At 41.7% G+C, this 23149-nt stretch overlaps 1 protein-coding gene across 4 annotated transcripts in view; it reads left to right on the top strand.

The window, feature by feature from the left end:
• Positions 1–23149, top strand: part of SCN5A (sodium voltage-gated channel alpha subunit 5) — a 334766-nt gene that overhangs the window by 101458 nt on the left and 210159 nt on the right. For 3 of the 4 annotated variants that reach the window (XM_089533640.1, XM_089533639.1, XM_089533638.1), the window contains exons 1-3: positions 1708–1789; positions 10781–10909; positions 20683–20774. In XM_089533640.1, coding sequence (XP_089389766.1) covers positions 1710–1789; positions 10781–10909; positions 20683–20774 — 301 coding nt within the window. In that variant the 5' untranslated portion in view covers positions 1708–1709. Of the gene's footprint in view, positions 1–1699; positions 1790–10780; positions 10910–20682; positions 20775–23149 lie in introns of those variants that run through there. The other variant, XM_089533641.1, reaches the window with a different exon arrangement.

The following is a 23149-nucleotide window of genomic DNA, read 5'->3' as shown; positions in this document are numbered from 1 at the left end:
ACTATTCGTCCCTGTTTCTCAAATGTAACCAAAGTACCTTAGCTTTTTTTAAAGGCTACTTTTTAATCCCTTAAAATCTGATAGAAAACATACAGTTCTTTCTGTCTCAATGTTGCTTCAGCACTCAAAACACAGTAGAAGGCACAGCTCAAGACAGCATCAAGAAATACCAGGTGATATTTCTCCTTCACCCTTTAAGGTCGCTGCACCCCACTACCTATAAAAGTAACTAAAAGAGTACCATTACACTAGAGGGGTGGCAGTTATTCTTTAAGAAGTTACCACCACAATGTAATGTACATACAGTGAGCCCTTGGTATCTGCTGGGTTTTGGTTTCAAGACCCCCCATGGATACCAGCATTTATAGATGGTGAAGTCTCATTATTATAATGGTGATATAAAATAGAAAATCAAGGTTTATATCTTGGAAATTTTTGCTGTTGGATATTTTCAGGCTATGGATGGTTGAATCCATTGATGCAGAAGCTGTGGATATGGAGGGACAACTGCTTTTCATGAAACTGAACAGTTTTACCTGTTGGTTATTCAGTCCATTCCTGTGAGTTATTGTTCATCAAGCCTGAACTCTGCCTGGAAGCCAAGATGAGTAAACTATGAAGAGTATTGCATTGCTTTTAAAGCACCTTATCCCCCAAAGTATAAAGGCGCATTTAATTTTAAAACCGGGTATTATTGCACTCGCCAGCGGCCAGGCAAATGCAACCCATATGCAGCCCAGATCCCAGCCATGCTTATCCAGCTAGCTTTTCAAAAATTAGATTTTGCCTGTTGGGGATAAGGCACTTTAAAAGCAATGCGATAATCTCCCGAATCTTATATTTTGGCCATATAATGAAAAGACATGACTCCCTAGAAAAGAAAATAATACTTGGTAAGGCATTAATAACACTTGGAGAAGAGTGCTGAAGAGAAGCTTCCTTCCCATCATTTCTGACTTACGGTGACCCTATTGTGAATGTATCACAGGGTTTTCTGGGCAAGATCTGTTCAGAGGGTGTTTGCCTTTGCCTGAGGCTGGAAGAGTGTGACTTGCCCAAGGTCCCCAGTGGGTTTCCATAGCTGAGTGGGGATTTGAACCCTGGTCTCCACTGTCATCATTCAACACTCATACCACTGCACCATGCTGGCTCCTTTTATGAAATACATACATTTGAACATGTTCAGTTGAAAAATCTGGTACAGAAGTGAACCTGTGGACCTGGAGGAGTTCAGATTTTATTTTAAAGAGCTATTTTAAAAGATCTTTCAGGAGTTTTGCCTTTGCCTTCCTCTGAGGCTGAGACAGTGTAACAAGCTCATTCAGTGTATTTCCACGGTTGAGCAAGTATTCAAACCCTGGTCTCCAGAGTAGTAGTCCAGTGCTCAAACCACTACACTATGCTGGCTTTCTGTACTATGTGGTCATTTATTATTCTGTCCTGGATGTAGAATTCTGGCTTAATGACTTTACTACGGACTTCTTTTCCATTTTGCTAACCTTAGGATTTCCCCAGTTTCTATAAATGTAGAAGTGACGCATGAGCTCTCTTGCTTTTCACATAGTGATGGTTAACTGAGAATTCAAAACAAGAAAAGGCTGCATGATGTTGTTACAGTACAAAGAAGTATATTTTTACAGGATGATTTCTTTATGAAAAGGATTCTTTTGAAGTTCTTTCCTTAACGCATAATTTCAACATTATTCAGTATGTTTATTATGTGCACTATTTTAACCAACTGTGTGTTCATGGCATGGTCAGAACTTCCTCCTTGGAATAAGTACATCGAGTAAGTATCTTTGCTACTCTTTCTCTCTGTATTTCTTTGAGTTTTTGTGTGATATTAGAGTCTGCCTAATTGGGACTTATTTAATGAGGATAAAGACACTTATTGACATGCATGCTGTCTCCCCGATAAGCATTCATAACAGTGTTGTGTGTGTGTTTTAATCATAAATGTATGGATAACATGAAAATCAGAAGATTAAGAGGAGTGTTAAGAGTAGGGCATATACCAAAATGGTAGGCATGGTTGCAGGTTTGTATTCATGCATCTGAAGAACATGGGTGGAACATTATTGCTGTGAAATATGTTGACTTTTGGGATGTGGATATTCTAAAGTACAGAAGTAGCTAATGTGGGTCTCCATTGTGTCTCTCACTCCACGTTTGTAACATATTAAACTGCAAAGGTGTGATAGTACAGTTCAGAGTTTCTCTTGTGGAACCAGGGATCTTGCTTGCATGTAGAAAAGTAGTATAAAAGAGGAAAGAGATCTTGCCTAGCCTCATCTCCACCTTCTACCTTTCTCTCTGTATGCGAGTGCTTTGTTTGTTTGTTTGTTTGTTGCTTTCTCACATCAACAGTAACTGATCACGATAAAGATCTCAGGGACCTTATCATATTACGCAGGCCTTTAAAAGTTTAGGGCAAGGCTCATGATTTGCATCTTTCTAGACCCTATTACATTCCATTGCATTTCCACAACTATGTAAATGTGCTTTATGCTTGAGCATTTATTATTACACTGTAGTGTATCTGAAGAAGTGGACTTATATCCATGGAAGCTCATACAAAACTAAAAGCTAGTTAAAGGTATTGCCACATTTCTTTTTCATTTCCCCCTCCCTCGCTCTGTCCCCTGTCCTCTCTCTCTTTTTCCACCTTTCTCTTGAGATAAGATGCATGGCAGCTTCTCGACAACTTGACAACCATTCAGATCATGACAAGCTTGAGGACTACGTCTGTAGCAATACTTTACTGTTTATAGTAAGGTTAATTCTGCTACCAACATGTCTCCTTCTTGTTTTTTCAGACAGTTTTTCTTCCATTCTACTGAAGGGGTTACATTTTAGACTTTTTGGAATATCAATGTTATATCTTTCCTACCCCTTTTGGGCAGATTGACATCTGGTTTGTTTCCTTTTTGCAATTTATTTTTCATACTCTCATTCTTGCTGAGTTACCTTTGTTTTGTGGTTTTATATTTCCTTGCTCTACAGTGTTTCCTCCCCTCTTTGTGTATCTGTCTTCATTGGCCACTCATTGAGACTCTGAGCTGATTCTGTTTCATTTCTCCTTCCGCAATGCAGACCACAGTCTCTGTGGTGATCCACAATGGGCAAATGTGCGTTGGCATCTAGTCTTGACACACGTTAATGGCGCACTGTACATAAACTGTACATAAACTTTTCATTTGTTTCCTTGTATTTAATGATTGTCTCAATGGGATTTAGCAGGGATTATTACATGGCTAGAGCAGCTGTGTGTGTGTGTGTGTGTGTGTGTGTGTGTGTGTGTGTGTGTGACCCTCAGCATCAGTTTCTCCTTTCAACATGGGGCCATTCTTGTTGAAAAAGCATTTTCCTTTCCCAGGAATATATTTTGTGCATCATGGTGGTTGCATGCTCTGATAGTAATCCAGAGATGTGGACTGCTATCATCCAGACAGCCCTTGGGTTTCATTTTTGTCTTCTCTGACCTTGTGTTTGCTTCCAAATACTGACTTGGGTGCCATGTCTGCCCTTGGCTAATGTTTTGCCAGGTTGTTGTTTCTCACCTGTGTGAACCCAAGCCCATAGACAGTAAGTTAATAACTCTGATTCTGCCTGGCTCATATTCTGCCTTGTCTGCTGTGCTGCCTGAGAATGATGCCATTTGCAATGAACACTCCATTTGATGCCAAGAATGGTCAGATCAATTGATTTCTGATCCATGTTGGCTTTGCATGTCTTCAGTCATTCCTTCCCAGTTTCTGTGATTTTTTTTAAAATGGGATTTTGTATGCATTTCTCATACAGTTGCTTGAATCTTGTTAATGATGTAACTCAAAGGTAGGCTTGCATATTTAATTTTTTTTTATTGTTGAAGTTGGAGGAATTCAATGCCTGCCTGACGCAACAATGAAAACTCCCTTCCTCCTTTGGTGCCCACACTCCCACAGCCATTCAGTGGCCAGTGGAGAGTAGGAAGCATTGGAGAAACCCATCATTATCATCATCATCTATACCCTACCTTTTGCCAAATGCAGTTTCCACATTAAAGCAAATACAGTCACCCCTCTTAACTGACGGGGATCCGTTCCGGATCCCCCCACCCCATGAATTAGGAGACTCACAGATAATCAAGCCCCATTGAAATGAATGGGGTGCACTCCTGTGCCCGAGCATAGGGCACGCACCATGGAAGCGCGCCCCATTCACCTCACTGGCGGGTCGCCCCTCTGCGGATCGTCAAGTCCACCGATTTCAAGTCCTTGGACTTGGGCAACTGTACAATATACCTATTCAGAGACATAGCCATGTTAGTCTAGAATATCTGTATACAAAGGTAGCACATTTGATACTAATATAGCTATGTTCCTATAGCCAGATCTAGAATGAAAAGGGTATCCTGAAGAGATCTCTTGGAGATCCTCTAATGCAGGGGTGGGGAACCTTTGGCCCTCCAGGTTCTGAAAAACTGCCATTCCCATCATGCTTCACCACCAGTCAAGCTGAAGGAAGTTTAGGTAGGGCTCATGCGGGCTTGGTTGTAACTCCTTCCCATATGGTGAAGCTACATGTAGCATCACCTAGGAGAAAAGCCAAAAAATCAGTCAATAAAATTTCACTTTTTCAAAACAAAACAAAAAACACATTTTTGGCAAAAGCAAAGTTTTGCAAAAAGGCCTCAAAATATGAAATAAATAAATAAATCTTGCCCAGAAGGCACAAGGTTTTGAATTTGTTTCATTCTCAAGTGCAAAAACAAATTAAGTGAATATATAAACCATTACTTCCAACATTAGGAGACAGATAATAAACTTGTGTTCTTCTGATGTTTTGAAGCACAGTTCCCATAATCTCCAACTAGTATTGCTTTTGGCCAGGGAGTATGGGATTTGTATTCCAAATGGTCTAGAGCATGCTAAGCTACCTGCCTTTGTGTTATGGATTTTGTATTGTTTGGTCCAAATCCAAACATTTTATAGAGAGTAATAAGTGTACATTTGATAATTCATTGGAAAGAGAAGGGGAGTCATCTTGATGAGGTTACATATTGCTTTGGGTCAAGAACGTTTTTGTGTGTTTTTACTGATGTATGCAAGAGTTCTTGCACATTGAAAGAACACCATGAAAACACATTTTTCATATCACAATGCACAGTCGCATCACGGTTGCCTTTTAAAGTGTTCCATCAGTGTTCAACATGCATCAGTAATGGAAAGATGGATGAGCTTTGGGAAACTGTGCATGTTCTAATTCTAGAATTACTATAAAATTTTCTCCTAGCTGCACCAGAATTTGAAAAGAGTGGACTAAGGGCCAGAGAGTGGATGGGAAAATACCTTCACTCCTACATTTCATCCCAATTTTACCAATTTCTTTGGGGTGAGAGTTTTTATACTCATTGAGCTAGGGATGTAGGAACTTGTCTGATTTGCTTTCCATAATCTCTGCATTTTTGCAAGCACAAATTTATTTGACTCCATCCCAAGTCTCCATCAAGTTTGCCTTTGAAGAAATCTGCATGAAAATTTGCACAGATTTTTGTATGCATTTCTTTTCATTTATGCACTGTTTTTTGCTTCCCTAAAATATTCCTTTTGAGTCACTCTTTTTCCAGATGTATGCATTTTTATCGATTCTCTCTAATTTCTATATTTTATACACTTTTTTTCAATCGGAGAACCCTGTTGCCAAATTCAGAGAAATGCAAAACCAAAACAGAATTTTGTCCATGTTTGTGTATTAATTCAGGAAATCCAACCTAGAGCTAGGAAAAAAATACCATAAAATACTTGAATCCAAGACTTTTAAAAAAGCGAGTTGCCTGAATGTCAGGGAATGTGAATGAGAAGAACCTTTGTTGTATCAGAATCATCATAATTCAGGACATATGCAGCACAAAAGATGAATGTGGGTTATTGGTACACAGAAAACAACATTTCTGCAAAGAAAATGGCATTTTCTGTATAAAAATTCACATGTGTTATTTCACAGAAGCAATAATAAACCATGAATAGTTCTTGTAGCATGGAGAAAAATGGGTATATTATTTCTTCTTGTCCATGATAACAAATACTTTAAAAGATTTATATCTCTAGTCCAAATTAGTTTGGCTCATATTAAAATGTGAACCAAACAAATTTCTCCTATCTCTGTTTTGACCAGTGTTGCTCATTGTGATCAATTTGTTTTTCTCTCATAGAAGCTAGGAAAAGTCCCTATATTGGGAGAAAGGCGGGATATAAGATGATGATGATGATGATGATGATGATGATGATAGGAAAAGCTATTAAGAACTGCATTGATTCTGAACACATGGTTCAGGCTGTGGCAAAGACTACTACGTCACACAAGTTAGCCATACATAGCTCGACAGGTTAGACATGTGTAACTGATAGTTCAGAGGACCACATGCATTTCTGTAAATCCTTCAGGACAACTCCATGGAGTTATTTGTACCCTGGACTTCTGCCAACTTTCTTCTCCAGCCAATTTCCTGGTAATTTCATGTGGGTTGCTTCCTCCCAATCTTGCTACAGGTTGAGTCTCCCTTATCCGAAATGCTAGGGACCAGAAATGTTTGGGATTTTGGAGGGGGTTTTTTTGTTTGTTTTTTTGGATTTTGGATTATTTGCATGTACATAAGGAGATCTCTTGGAAATCGACCCAAGTCTAAACATGAAATTCCTTTGTTTCATATACACCTTATACGCAACATTAAAAAATAATAATTTTGTGTCTGAAACAAAGTTTGTCTACATAGAACCATCAGAAAGCAAAGGTGTCACTATCTCTGCTGCCTATGTGGTCAATTTTGGATTCTGGAATATTTTGGATTTCAGGAGCTTGGGTAAAGGAGACTCAAAACTGTAGTAGAAAAGGCAGAGCAATGGGAATGTTCATAGAGGATCTTCTCTTCACCCACCCTTTTGGATTACCATTTCTACCATCTCTTTCCGTTCACCATGCCAGGCAAGGGAGAGTTGTAGGCTAAAACACCCACAGGGTTGAACATTCCCTATCTCTGCCCTAGGAGATAATCAGTGGTGGATTCGATTCCCGATGTGGGCAGGACCAAAACTTCTGGTGGGTGGAGCCAGAGGAAAAGTAGGCAAAGCTAATCCTTTTTTCCTTCCTTCCACTTCCATCCCATCCAGAGGGCTTCCATGGGAGGGACACACAACTGATGGCATGCAAAAAGATTTTCAAATCAGGAAAAGGTCTCACCCCTACATTAGCAAGCAAGGCAAACATGATGGAACTTGGGAGGAGTGACTTTTAATATATTTATGCTTCTGAAACTTCTTCGAACACATCGTTAGAATATATTTGAAATTTTCAATGACCTCTTCTATTAAAAAGAAACATCCTTTTAAAAAAAGTGTTCATGCTCTCTCTCTTTTCAAAATTAAGTACAGCAAAGCTTGCACTTCTGCAAGCTCTTCCTCATGGAAATGGATCCCAGATGCAAAAGCTTAATCTAAGTGCAGTGCATTAAACAATTAACGTGGCTCATTGAGCCAACCAGAACACACTTTTTATTTTTGACTGACAGATGATAAACACAGCCATCTGCTCCTGGTGGCTGGCGCCGGAGGGAAAGATGACAAAATGCCCTTCTTTGAGTCAGGATCCTGTAGAACATACAGGCCGCAACTTCCAGGAGGGGTGAAAATGTGACTGGAAGGATGGCATACTTCTCAATCCCCTCCTCTCCACCACTCCAAAATGTTAACCTGATTAATAGCATAATTTTTCTGTTAGGATCCCTGACTTGGAGAAATCTTGAGAAAATTTATGAAGAATGGTTTGTGCAATTTGTTTTATGAGGCCTTTATTTTACCCAGTTTGAAGTTAAGGAAGGGACCTTTTGGTTCTTCCCCTGTAAATGTACGATGTTGGAGTTTTAAGATCACTCTCTTTTTCTCTTATTTTACTTTTTCTCTGGGACATCAAGCTGTGTCCTCAGGGAAAAGGATGCAGTGGTCCTTTTGACAGCCCTTCCAGTTGTCTGATTCTATGAATTGAAGATACAGCCAGTGAATGTCAGTCCTGCCTTGTTGTGGTTTTGCATTTTAGGATTCCTTACAAAGTAACTCTGCCAGCCTCCAAGATGCAACTCCCTTTGTCCAAAAGGTCATCTAGAGTAGTCAAGAAAGTGGAACTGTAGAGGAAGTCTGGCAGGGTTCTTCTTGGATGATGATGATGAAGACATTTACAAATTCATGGTGGATCCCAGTCTTGAACTTCCAGGGCTGTGCTTTTGAATTTTTGCTCCCAACCCAAGAAATTTCAGATTTCATCGCCCAAAAGCTGCAGCATCACAACGGTCACAGATTTGAGAAGATGAAGTTTAAAAAACCTGGAAGACCAAAGGCTGAGAGCTATTGCTCTGAGTCTAGAACAATGATTCCCAAAATTTGGTCCTCCAGACGTTTTAGACTTCAGCTGGCTGTTGGCCAAGTCAGCTAGGGCTTCTGGGAGTTGATCTCCAAAACACTTGGAGAACCAAAATCTAGGAATCACTGCTCTAGGACATCTCTCCCCAGCCTTGGTGTACTCCAAACATTTTGGACAGCAACTACCACACCTCCTGACCAATGGTCGTGGTTGTTGGGACTGATAAGATTGTGGTGCAAAGCATCTAGAGGACATCGTGTTTAGGGAGACTGTTCTAGGGTGGTACTTTGGATTAATACCTGGCCTAGGATGACATTATGTTACAGGGCTGTGAAAATTTGTGTAATGTTGACTTGATTATAGCAGAGAAGTGGAACAAAAGCTGCTATGAAGGAGTTCTTGGCTAGTTGAAGTATCACTTCTGTATCTACTTCCTGGGGAATGGATCAACCCATAAAATCATGCCTGAGATGTACATCCTCCAGCACGATTCTACGTTCAACTTCTAGTCGATGTTGACCACAGAGTTGCATTGGAGGACCCAGTAAATTCATAGAGAGGTTTTCACACAGGTAAAAAATAAAAGTAGGTTTTTTTTTTATTTTTGCAGTGTTTCCACTTTCATGATGGTCCTGTGCCCCAATCCCAGCAAATGTATTTGCTTATCACCACTGAACTAGTAAGAGCTCCCAAGGCAATGCACAGTAAATAAGAACAGGAAAAAAAAGTGAGAACATCCCTCAGAACAGACTGAAACAGATTTTTAGAAACAGTAACAATAATCAAAATGATCAGAAAATCCACCCTGGGTTTAATGACTATAGGCTGTGGAAGGCAGTATAGTCTTGGCTGCCAGTTCAAAGCTCAGTAGAAATCAATCCAGTCTGCTGTCTCTTGGGAGAGAGTTCCACAGATGGGAAATCATTACAGAGATATCTTGTCTCATGGCGTTTTATTTCTGCTCAAGTGGACCAGTAGTAACCCTCAGTTTGTTTGTTTGTTTTTTAATTTCTGTGGCATGGTTGTCTGGACCGAATACATGGAGTAGTTTGAATGGGAAGTTGTCAGGTAACCAGGCACTGAAAGTACAATCTAAAATCTGTGGGTTGCCTCCATATGGGTGTGATAGCCTTCCTCTGGATGTCAGTGTTCTCTCTCGTCTTCACTATCCCCCCATCTCACAGCTGTTAGACATCCACCTCTTACATTATGTACATGTGTTTAGATACAAAGGGCAGCTTCAGAATAAACCTAGTGATTGAGGTGTGCATATCATTTGGTTTGCAAGAATGAGCAGGATGTAATGCATGTTCCTTTCCCTGGTGAATGGATCCAAGCCCAGAAGTGGTATTTGAAACCTATTCCACGCATGCATATACATCCAGCTTGTAGGAGCATGTGTGAACTATGTCTATTGGAAAGTGCTGTATTTCGAGGCAAGGTCCGGAGATTTAAATTGGGGTGAGCATATTCAAAAAGTCCAAAAGTCCATTCTTGTGCCATTTTGTGGTGAAAACTTGGCTACGTTTTTGCTGTAGCCTCCTAGTTTGTCCAGAGATTTTGGATGGGATGGGGAGGAAAAAGTTGGGCCTTTAATAGGAGTGATTCACTGGTTTTAAATTGAATATGGCCTTGTCTGCACTGGCTAGGATAATCCAGAGGAAACCAGGAATATCCTGGCCCTGCAGTTGCCCCATTTCCTCCCCTTTACCTGATCCACAATGTGGCAACTTTTTGCACAGCTGTCCTGCTGGACTGTCCACTGCATCTGCTGCCACCTTGGGTCACTTGTATCTGAGGCTAGAACATGACACCCAGTGACAGTCATATGCTGGGCACCTCATTTTGACCTCAAAACGAATGACCCACAGTGGTGGCAGACGTGTAAAGTAGCCCAGTGGTACATCTGTGCAGATGGCCACTGTGCCACAGAAACAGAGAGCACAAAGTCCTCAGATCTTGAGCAACAGGTAAGTTTAAAAAACATGTTTTAACGTTGTTTTGCCGTGATCTGGTGCAAGACATGCAGACAGACTGCCTGCATCAGACCCAGAGCTTTGGCTGTGTGCTGTCCAAACAGAACAGTGCCAGAATGGGTGTGAAACAGGCCATGCAGACAAGGCCTATGATCCAAGTGGGGAGTTTACGCAGGCTTTGGGGTAGTCTGGGCCAAGTCTGGGGACTGTAAGAAAAAGTAAACTGGAGGGCTGCATGCAGCCTTTGGGTGATTTAAATGAAATCCTGGATTCATTTGAGCTCTGGTGGCCATTTCACACATGCAAAGTATTCACTTGTTGCTGAAATGATAGCTACAAACCCAAAGACCTCTCTTATTCTCCGCCGGCTACTAATACTCTTATTTATTCTTGGACCTTTTAACCCCTTGCAGATACACTTTCACTGGCATTTACACATTTGAATCAATGATAAAAATCTTGGCGAGAGGGTTTTGTATGACAGAGTTCACCTTCCTTCGGGATCCATGGAACTGGCTGGATTTTTGTGTTATTGTCATGGCGTAAGTACTGCTTTTTCTTCTTCTTGTGTTGATATTTTCTGTTACTATTGCCTTCCCCTGACTCTCCTGTGCTTTAATACAGAACCAAGGAGACTGGGGTGAAATTCTTTCAAGTATATAGGTTGGATTTCATTCAGTTTTGCAAACAATCTTTGTTGAAATGGAATCCCCTAACTGCTTAATATGATTGGAAAATAGCCATTTTAGTCTGCATCTGTCTAAATTATTTGAAAGACCAGCCAAGAATTATATTAGGTGACACTGTAAAGCAGGGGTGCACATCAGGTATTCTTCCAGCCATTGTTGGACTGCAGGTCCTAGCATTCCTTACTATTAGCTATGCTGGTTAGGGCAGCTGGGAATTGCAGACCAGCAACATCTGGATCATACCCTCAAAGCGGATAAGAGAGTTGCCTTCTTCCCCATCTGACCAGTGACTTTGCCAGACCCAGAAAAGGTTGTTGAAGAGAGGAGGAGGTATGTGTGAAATATACTAGGTATGCCACTGGTAAGAGATTAAGAAGCTGGAATCCTGTTGGTAACTTAGGTCAACACAGGGGCCCATTATTCTCATTTGAGTCAGTTTTTTTGAGCAGGGCATAGTGGCAGCAGGTCAGCTTTATCTCCTGGTGGAGACAGTTTTCTCTGCTGTCCCTTTTCCATTACCATGCCTGTGGCCACGGTACATACTTTCAGCGAATGCAACACCATTGCCTACACTTTATCTGGTATCCTGATAGCCTATTAGATCTTGACTAGTGCTATTATGGTCCTACCATGATGACCTAGGAAGAGAGAGCAGAACAGAGGCACCCATCTCTCTGTGGATTTCAGTGATGAGAGCTTTATGTGTTAGCTACCTCCAGATCTTGGGAAGAGTGACTTTTTTTTTTTGGATTTGAGCTCTCAGAACACCACAGACAGCATGGCCAATGGCTATGCTGTGTGTGATATTTCAGGAGTTGTAGTTCAAAAAAGTCACTTTTCCAATCTAGATCGTCCCACTACTGCAGGAATGGGGGAGGGTGCAACCTTTCAGGTGATTTTGGACTAAAACTCCCATCAGTCCCAGCCTGTTCAGCTAATGATGACAAATATTGGGAGCTGCAGTCTGACAACCTGTGGAAGATCACACACTCCTCTTTCACTGTCTTGCCCATGTAAAAACACACATGCCATTAATAGCTGTGTAGAAGAGGGAATTTCAGCAAGTATTACTTATTACTTGGTTGTGTGACAAGCAACACCTGCTGGAATTCCATCATCTACATAATTGTAAAGGGTATAGGGCCTTTGTTAGGGTCCAGATACCCTGAAGGCACCAGATTAGCACTTGAATGGGAGACTGCCAAGCAATACAAGGGAGCCCTGTTGGTGCAGTGGTTGAATGCTGATACTGCAGCCACAGTGTTGTGAGTTTGAACCTGCAGGTTGTCTCAGCCTTCCATCTTTTCACAGGTCTGTAAAATGAGTACCTAGCTTGTTGGAGGCAATCAGCTAATACCCTGTAAACTACTTAGAGAGTTCTTATTTAACTATGAAGCGGTATAGAAATGTTGAGTGCCATTGCTTGCTAAGTGCTACAAGGCACTATACACTAGATTTCAGAGGAAGGTCCTGACAATACCAATTCTGAGGTTTTCTTTCCTAAGAAAACCCGGTAAAATTAATAGGATTGCCATAAGTCGACAGGCAGATTGAAGGTACACACATTTCAGACACAGTTAAAGAAGACCTTTTTCCTGTTTTCAGTCTGGCAATCCTAGAAAATTAAGGATAGCAAAGCCAGGGATGTAGGGTGTATCTCAGCCCAAAATAGCCTGGTGAGGAGGACCCTCTGCTCAGACCATAGGCCACCAGTGCATGGTAGATAGGTTCTAAGCTCTAGCATTCTGCTCCCGTCTTAATGCTTTTGAAGCTGTGGAGCACTTGATCAAAACCACACAGAGACATCATGCGGCTGTATGCCTTTTGCAGAAGTTTGGCACCATCATAGCAAGGGCTAGCCCAGCACGAGACAAGGGAGGCCCATGTGGCTCCTGTCCCAATTAGACTCAGAATGTGCCACCGGCCTGGATGTCTCACAGCAGAGTTGGGTCATTTTTTCCCCCTCTCCCTGTCTGTCGGTGGCTTCTGGCAATGCTCCGACTTGCCTATTAGGTGGACTGCCTGCTTGGTCCTTTGGCAAGATGGTTGCCTCGCTGGCAGCAGGCTCGCTTGCAACCTCAGAGCTTCGGTTCAAAGCAAATTCTTAATTATCCAGCTCAAAGCCTGCCCATCCCCTCCAGTAAATAAAACAAAGGCACTCTATTCAGGACAGCTGCTGACTTGGCCGGCCAACGGGAACTGAAATAGGAGCATCCAAAGCAAAGAGCAAAAGACACCGCAACCTAAGAAAGTCAAAGAAAGCTCTAGCAAAAGAGGGGGTGGTGGTCAGTAGGTGAAAGAAAGGAAAGTAATTGTACTGAAAAGACATTTAGAAAGAAAAGGGAAAGAAACGGTATGGGAAAGGGCATTGCCACGACAACCAGGCCATTTGCCTTGGCTTTTTTTTAAAAAAAGTCCTGTCAATTCTCTTTTAAATACTTCTTGGCAGTGGTTCTGGCAACCACTTAAGTAAGGGTGCCATAAGCTTTAATGCCCACCGTCTTCAAAAGGACAAAATGAGCTTTTATAGCCTGGACGCAGTTTTCACAGTGAGTGTTGTGAGCGGGTACGTGCATAAAGGAAAAAAGCAAACCCCACACGCTATTTTTAAAATTAAGTGCACTTTCTTACAAAGTTTGGAGGCTGTGCCCTTTCCTATGTCTTTAACAGATGACCTTCTGCTAGAGGAAGATCCTAGGTGTAAGGGACCTTAGAGCACTGAGTTTTCCCAGGTCACCTAGCATCTTTAAAGTGAATGTTAGGAGCCCTGGGTCAGTTCTGCACTGCAGAAATAATGCAGTTTGACACCGCTTTAATTGTCATGGTGCCATTCTGTGGAGTTCTGGGATGTGTCATTTGTTGTGGCACCAGAGTTCTTTGTCAGAGGCAGATAAATATTTTACAAAATTCCATATCCTAGAATTCCATAGCATTGAGCCATAACAGTTAAAGTGGCATCAAACTTCATTGTTTTGGCCATGGAGATTAAAACCTGGTTTTAACCAGGCTACTGAGAGCCTGGAGACCTAGGATATGTGATATTATGCACATATTATATACATTGATGGTTAATTGTCTCCACTTTCCTTGGAACTCTGCATCTGTTTGCATCTAATCACATTCTCTCTGCTGAAAATGCGCAGCCATCTGAATGCATGCGAAGCAGGGGGATGGCCTCATGTGGAATGCACATTTCTGTGGATTTCAGCAGATAATTCAGTAAAAACCATACACCTTTTTCTGCAGAGTTTAAGGAGCTTTTTGCACCCTTCACAAAAATCCTGAACTCCTGTGAATCATGTGTGACTGGATCACACCTGTTTGACTGGAACGAGGCATATCTTAAACATGTAGACTAAGAATATTAATCTTTTTTTTGGGTGGGGGGGATGTTATGAGCAGTGATGCATTCCAGTCTTTTGCTCCATGTCTCCAGTCTTTTACTCCAGGTTGCTAAAAATATACAAATCTCAAGTTGAGTTGAGTCAGTGCCTCATTTATTGCTGAGTTGAGTCCAGGTCGAGTCATTGAAGAGGCTTGACTCCGCGTCAAGTCTGTGCCAATCGACTCAAGTCCACCTCACTGGTTATGAGTGATACTAGATCTTGCTTCTGGTGGGGGTAGGGTTGCCAGATGAAAGGAAGGACAAGGTTGCCACCTCCTTTAATGGTTATGTGAAACGCCTGCTGAAATTCCATCTTCAACCAACTACTACACAACGTAGAGGAGCTTGTCCCTTTTTTCATCTGGCAACCCTAAGTATGCAGGGAGGACATAGAATCATAGAATCGTAGATTTGGAAGAGCCCACAAGGGCCATCCAGTCCAACTCCATTCTGCCATGCAGGAACTCTCAATTAAAGCATCCCCGACAGATGACCATCCAGCCTCTGCTTAAAGACCTCCAAGGAGGGACACTCCACCACACTCCGAGGAAGAGTGTTCCGCTGTTGAACAGCCCTTACAATTAGGAAGTTCCTCCTAATGTTGAGGTGGAATCTCTGTTCCTGTAGCTTGCATCCATTTTTCTGGGTCCTGTTCTCTGGAACAGCAGAAAACAAGCTTGCTCCCTCCTCAGTATGACATCCCTTCAAATATTTAAACAGGGCTATCATCACCTCTTAACCTTCTCTTCTCCAGGCTAAACATCCCTTCTTTCCTTAAGATTTGTAAATTGGCTTCATACTCTAACCCCATGAGTCTAGGAACTAGGTTCAAAGAACAAGTCAGAACCAAACAGGGTTGGCAGGGGGAAGGGATCTTGCCATTATCTCAATTTCTGTTGAAACAGGTTGTTCCAACACAGCAGTGCACCAAAGATTCCCCAGCCTCTGTGAGAGCTCTTACTTCCAATGCAATAGGAAGGTGCTGAGCACTTTAACCTGTACTATAATTTCCATAATTGATGCAAAAAGTCTCTGTACAGAATAAGTGTCTTTTCCCTTTCTGTAGCTCAGCACACATTCACATTAAGCATGAAAGGACACGCAATTATTGACCAAAAAGGCACAAGATTCCCACGAAGAACTCCTCCATTTGAATAGTCTTGTCATAAGGAAGTTTTAAATTTCATGTTTTATATGCATATCAAAAAAAAAGGTGTGGGGAAATCCTCTATTTACTAATCAAAATCCTTCTCCTTGTAGCAAGGAGAATAACAGTAGTTGCAGTGCTATCTACCAGTGATAACAGCAACAGCAGTAAGAAGAAAGTGGCAAGTCGGCTCCCTTTATGAAACTGTGCTATCTATTGCTGTAGGTAGGATCACAATAGCACACACTGCAAATAGGGACACTAATTTGAACATGCCCCATTACCCAACAATACCAGCAACAGGCTTAAACTGCCACTGATTTAGGAGACTGTCAAATAAAACCACTTGCTTGATTTCCTTAGCAGTCCTTGTATAGTCTACAGAACTCCAGTTAAAATACCATGTGTGTGTGTGTGTGTGTGTGTGTGTGTACACACACACAAAATCATAACAAGAAATAGGAAATGGTAGAAAGTGGCGTAACACTAGAGCACATTGCTAAAGACACAGAGCTACTGCTAAAATGAGAGCCAGCATGGCATAGTGGTTTGAATGTTGGACTACAACTCTGGAGACCAGGGTTCAGTTCCCACTCTCCGAGTGACCTTGGGCAAGTCACACTCTCTCAGCCTCAGAGGAAGGCAATGCAAACCTCCTCTGAACAAATCTTTCCAAGAAACCCCCATGATAGGTTCACCTTAGGGTTGGCAAATGTCAGAAATGACTTGAAGGCAAACAACAACTGCTAAAAATGATGTCCCCTTATCCAGCTCCCCGCTATTTCAGTTGTAATGGGTTGCTTCACCAGCTCCTGACTAACAGCAGCCATTGGGAACCATAATGATGCCAGGACATGGGAGAGGTTGGCCTGTCCTAGGCTGCATCTACACTGTAGAAATAATGCAGTTTGACTGTAGCACCATCCTATGGAATCCTGGGATTTGTAGTTTTACAAGGTCTTTGGTCTTCTCTGCCAAAGCATACTGGTGCCTTGAAAAACTACAGACCCCAGAACTCTGTAGGATGGAGCCATGACATTTAAAATGGTGTCAAACTGCATTATTTCTACAGTGTAGGTGCATCCCTTGAGATGGAAGAGGTATTCAACATGGGATCTCTATTTTATCCAGTGATGTTCCACCCTCAGCTACAGGCTTGCATGTACACTAAGTCTGAAAGTCAAGAAATGCTCATAGATTATTATAAAACCTTTAGATCTGCATATCCCATCCCACATAACAGTTGCTTGGATTAATTGGGCCATTATCAGGCAGTACATTTGTTAAGCTAAATGCTGGTTCCATCAGGAATTAATGGCAAGGTCTCATTAACTTCGCTACAGTGGCAGTTGAAACCTACTGTGTTAATCAGGCCACATGAAGGGTTGCCGACTCCAAATGTTAGGATATCCTCTAGGCCTATCAAGTGTATGGCTAAATGCCAATGAAATCTAACACTTTCTCTTCCCATTGGATTTCTTAACCTACTATGGTTACACTTTCAAGGATTTTCTTTTATCTGACAGTCAAAACTGTCTGTGCCACCAATGTGCCTTGTTTGTTTTCATTAGAAGCAACTTGCAACCCTTTGCACTGATGAGTTCCCCAAAGCTCAGGGTAGGATTTGGTGCACCTTTTTGCAACTGTCTATAACATTTACACTGCAGAACTTCAGCTTGTTTACTTAGAACAAAGTCTCATAGCATTTAATGGGACTTGCTCCCAGGTAATTGTGCATAAAATGAAACTTAGGGCATATCTACACAGGCCAATTACACTCCCACCACGACCTGTGTACACGACGTGGGGACAAAGCCCCAATTCAACTGCAGGCTGTCTTCATAAGGGAAGGCCAGTTCCTCATCAAATTTGCCTATCCCTGCCTAAATCCAAATGAAAAATCTCACCTCTTGCTCTGTATTTTGAAGGAAAATCCAGAGCACTCTGGAACTATGCCAGGTGACTGTAACACACATATCCTGCTGTGCCACCCGGTGCTGCCACTATTGGCACACGTCAGTTCATCTAAAGCCACAACAAGGCATCCAGCCATGTGATGGATGCTGAGCATCTCATTTCTGACCTCAGAGGGAATAACGTGTCCCATCAGTGGTGGCGCTAGGTGGCCCAGCAGCACACATGTGTAGACCGCTAGCTGGCATTACTCCAGAGAGTGAAGGTATGGGGGGAATTTGGGGCAACTCCAGGACCAGAACACTCTGAGAGCAGCCTGAAGTATTCTGGCCAGCTTAGATCAGCTCCCTGATTGACTCAGCTTAACCTTAACTTTCTATGAGAGTCACCTCAGATGGATAGGGTTTGTGAACTCCTGCTGAATGAGTTGCTTAATGTCAGGCCCTGTGTGCTATAACTGTTAGGTTGGAGAAATGGACTTTGGCTATCCAAGCTCTAGTGCCCCCTAAGGCATTGAACTCATTGGGTGACTTTGAGCTCTTCCATCTCTCTTAACCTGATCTATCTCACATGCTTGCTGTAAGGATAAAAGTGGGGAGAAGGAGAATCATGCAGGTTTACCTCAGTTAACAAAGTTGATATGTTCCTGGGTATGCACCGGTGCACCAGGTGGCACAATAAGAACCACATGAGAACAGTCGCCCAGCATCAAACAGGGGGCTTTTTGTAACTGGGAGGGTCGGGGCAACTCCAGGGCCAGAATACTCCAGGTTGACCCTGGAGTATCCTGGTTAATGCAGACAGGACCTTGAAGCTGATACACAAGGAAAGGCAAGAAATATGCCAATTGCCAGGCCAGAGGGAGAGGGTAAGGAACTTTTCCTGTGCACACTGGCTGACACCAATTCTAGTGACCCCACTGGTTCCAACTAAAGTAGACCCACTCATTCAAGGGGAGGTTGGTGATTCAACCTTTATGCACCTTCGGCTGATTCTATGAGCCCACATTTGTTTGTATGGAGTTAGGCCTTTGAGATGCCACAATGCCTGACGTCACCACAGTTGTGGAATTCTTAGCAAAGCCCTTAACGTCATACTACTCCACAGGTTTGGCCCTAAAGAGCAAGGCCTGTATCTCCCCTTCTTTTTCTGCACCCCCTTTCAGCAGATACATAGATTCGGAAGGGGCTTCCTCTAAAAGAATGAGCTTTGGCAGTTAATGTAGCACAGTCTTAAAAGGATGCAATATTACCACCAAGAAGGATGCTCAGCCTGCCACCTTAGAAGTCTCTCAATACTTGGTCAATGTGTCTTCATCAGTGTCTTGTGACTCTTGCTGGGAACAAGTCCAAGCACTCTGTGAACCTGGGATACTCATTGGGGAACACAGTGAACTCAGAGCAGGTAGTAGCACTTGTAGCTCTCTAGCATGTTCTCGGATATGGAAGAGAACTTTCTGCGCTTTTTCAATCAATGCACTCTCTGAAAGCAAGTGGCCACCCTAACCTCAATAGCTTTGTAGTGGGGATAGCTGAAGGTTTTGCTGTCATGTTGACTATCTTTCACAGGACTAAGATCTCTTGCACAGTTGAAGACTGGAGTTTACAGGGCAGGCACCATGCTTAGATGTAACAAACATAATGCAATTAATGTAACTTGGCCTTTGATATCTGGAGGACAGGGACTTAAAGGATACTTGCAAAATCTCTTGCCCTTGACAAGAAAGGAAATTTTGATATATAAAGAGATGCTGTCAAGGAAACTGTCAACTATTGCGTAATTTTCAAGATTTTGGAGAACCTTTTCTTTGCAGAAAAATCACTTGTGCAAATAAATAACAACAATGTTGTACAAAATCCCCAACATTTTCTCTAAAAAAACAGTATATTTTGTGCAAAATGGACATTTTTTGGTAGCAAAATAAGGTTGTTGACTGTGGAGGGGTTTTGCATAAAAGATTCGTTTTGCAAAAAAAAGTGCAAATTAAAAAAATAGAATAAATGCACAGAAACTTGATTATTTGAATCAGTGAGGAGAAAACTTCTGAAACTAGTTTGCTCATTTCATGCAAGAATGAAATAAGGAAAGCTTTACATCACTAGCAGAAGGCACTTAAGCGTAGCTCATCTACACTGTAGGAATAATGCAGTTTGACACCACTTTAAGTGCTATATCTCTATCATATGGCTTTCTGGGATTTGTAGTTTTACAAGGTCTTTAACCCTCTCTGTAAAAAACCACTGGGCCTCGTCAAACTACAAATCCCAGGATTCAGCAGGATGGAGTGAAAACTGTAAAAGTGGTATCAAACTGCATTATATCTACAGTGCAGATGTATCCTTATATGCACAGTATACACTAAGGGATAGGATTGGAGCACAATTTGTTTCCGCTGGTACATGAAAAGCTAGTCAAACAAAGACTGCCTCATAATTCTTCCATAGGTGGCGCAGAATACTGGTGATTTCCCACGATGTCCTCTGATTTCAACAGGGGTTGTCAATATATTCAAAGGCTTAAGCTAAATAGGTTTAGGACAAATTTATATCTGGATGGGAGGACACCTTGAAAACCTTTTCTATAATGATTTGCACTGTGGAAGAAAAACTGGAATATAAATGGAATTTAAAAATGAATAATGCTACATTGTGATGGCTAATAGACCAGGCTGGTGTGCTGTGCATGGCTTGACCACAAGCCCAAGAACATGACCCAGAAAGATATACCATGCACAAAACTTTGGGTTAATGACATGCTAGAGAGGCTCTTTGGAAGGCATTTTGTGAAGGTAGGAGGTACAAGCCCACCACCCTGAGTTGAATCAGACAACCCAATGTTCATGCAGTCTCCAGTGGTATGTGTGTTTTCCATGATTTGTATTTCCAAATAACTGTGGTTTAATCCAACAGGTTTGTAGGAGGATTTACAAAACTAGGTAAAATCTCCATACTTTGGAATTTCAGGGTATGGAGAGATTTAAAAACAATTGCGTACATTCCAGGTAAGAGAATCCCGGACTCTTGCATATCTGTTCTCAGCTACAAGTGACTTTTTTTCCTGTCCCCAACCTCCTCACCCCCACTCCCTTCTTTCACTTGTTTTTCTCTCTTCTGTTGTCATTACTTTGCTGACGTTCTTGTCACGGTCTTCTTCTTGTCTGTGACTTTCCCTTGTTTGCAGATACATAACTGAATTTGTGGACCTGGGCAATGTATCAGCCTTACGAACGTTCAGAGTTCTCCGGGCGCTGAAAACAATCTCAGTCGTTTCAGGTGAAAAGAACAATACCAGGTTAAACACTTGGGCCACTGCACTCAGCAAAGCTTCCACACCATTCCCTGTAGCAAAATGGCTGTCAGTAGAACGTGGCTTTAACTATGATCGGCTCCTAACTTGGGAATGGATGAGTGTAAGGAATGGGGACCTGTCAATAGAATACTTTTTCATATGTTTCCCCCGAACCCTCCTAGCTTTCTTTTGTTGTGGGCTTCTAATGTGTCCATCCTCTCATCCCCATTTTCATACATCCTGGGAATAAGTCAGACATTTCAAATGTGGGTAGTTGGAAGACTAAATTTAGATGTTTTTAAAAGCGATCTCCAGTATGAGAACTGCTTGGGGTAAATTACAGTGTATAAAAACATAAAACAAGAATAACACACAATTTCAAGGCCCCCCCCCCCCCCAATAATAATAATAATAGTTACTCAAGTAAATTTGGCAGTACTTATCTGGTCAATCTGTAAGCTAAACTCAAATTGAATACCATTTATGGCTGGGAGAAAAGCAAGTAAGGAACTGGGAAGGATTCATCTTGTCCTCCTTCATCATTATCATTCGATCTGATATAATTTTGGTCCAAATCAGCAGTGCAGGTTTGTGTTGAATATGAGCTCAATCCACTAGAAAAGTATTCAACACAAGCCCCATCACTACAACTGAGTGACAAGTAGCTCCTTGGAGGTTGTAAAGAAGAGTATCCTGGGGGTCATATCCTTTCCCCACCTTCTCCCATTTCCTCCTTTTAGTAGAATTCGAATGCATCTCCTGTTGTCTTTCTCAGTGCTAAAGATATTTAGTTATGGATGCTATTCTTTCTCTCTTTCTCTCTTTTTCTACTCAAATTGACAAAGGAGTTTTCTCTGAAAGCAAATTGATGGGGAAAATAAACATGCCCTTGGCGTATCTATGGACAGGTCCCATTCTGCCTTCGTGTTTAACATATTTGACCTGCATGGCAAGGTAGAGGAGATGGCAAAACAACCCTGTGCATGATGGTTCCTGTAGATGATTATCCTGAACAGATGTTGGCAATTACAGGTCAAAAATAGTCTAAAGAGACCGCTTTAAAAATAAATAAATAAAAAGGGAGGAAAGGAGGGAGGGAAAAAAGAATCAACATCCATTTATGAGCTGGGAAGAACCTTTCAGTCCATTAGATAGCAAACGTTAACACTGTGAAACTTACCATTGAAGCAAAACACCAGAGCGACAGCACACATTATTCCTCCAGCTACATTGCATTTAAGGTACAAATGCTATGGTTACTGCAGTGATAATTTTCAGACGGTAATTGGTACAATGGATTGTGCTCATTGAAGTCAGTGGCAAAAATCTAATCATCTTTAATGGAGCTAGATATCCTCCTACTCACTCACTCTGTGGACTTTGGGCACGAACAGAAATGGAGAGATGTATAGATTCACATTAAAACATTTTGGGCTCAGCTCAACATGTTAAAGTGGTGGTCAAGTTTTGAAATGGACTATTAGATTGTACCTCTTGAGACTTAAGGCAGAAATCTATTTATATATATATATATTGATACAACAAATAGTCTGCTGGGGAGTTATCTTCTCTCCCCATTTTTTTTTAAAAAAGAGGGCAGCTTTCCCAATGGTGTTGTCTCTCCCCATCACATTTTCCAGTCCACTGCACCCTATATTCAAATGTATCATCCAAGGGGGAACCAGCAAATTAATTTTGAGTTTTCCTCAGTAACAAAACACAGTGGCAAGCTGGGTTTAAACAAAACTTTCTCTCCATACTCTTTAGCCCCAAATGCACAGAACTCTCATGCACAGTCACACAAAGGTGAACTATTGCTAGTCTTAAGTCATCTAGGAAAGGTTTTTTTAAACTACATTTCCCCATATCCATCACTTGCATGGCTAAAATGGCTTGGATTCTGGGTGTTGAAATCCAAAATAGAACTGTTCCCAACAGCAGTACAGCTCATATATTTCCCCTGGGAGTGGGAATCCTCATGTTCACTCCATATTTTGCTTGAGGTGAAATTTTAAGGAACTCTCCAGTCCAGAGTCTTGACTGCTATCTAAATAGTGGTTTATGATGACTTATATTATACTGATACCATTGTAAGTGCAACTTAGGTCCCCCCGTTTTTTGGCTTGTTGTTGTGGAGTTCTCTTGTTCTTCTCAAGAGCCAGCTTAATGTAGTGGTTTGAGTGTTGTATTATGAATCTGGAGACCAGGGTTCGAATTCCTATTCGGCTATGGAAACCTTCTGGGTGATCCTAGACAAGTCACACTTTCTCAGAGGAAGGTAAAGGCAAATCCATCTCTGAACAAATAATGCTAAGAAAACGCAATGATAGGTTCATCTTAGGATCACCATAAGTTGGAA

The sequence above is a fragment of the Sceloporus occidentalis genome, unplaced genomic scaffold, assembly GCF_023333645.1.
Source record: "Sceloporus occidentalis isolate IW3139 unplaced genomic scaffold, rSceOcc1.0.p SCAF_7, whole genome shotgun sequence".
Classification (NCBI taxonomy): Eukaryota; Metazoa; Chordata; class Lepidosauria; order Squamata; family Phrynosomatidae; genus Sceloporus; species Sceloporus occidentalis.
Note: the sequence above shows the minus strand (reverse complement) of the source record. Positions and strands in the feature narration are given on the sequence as shown.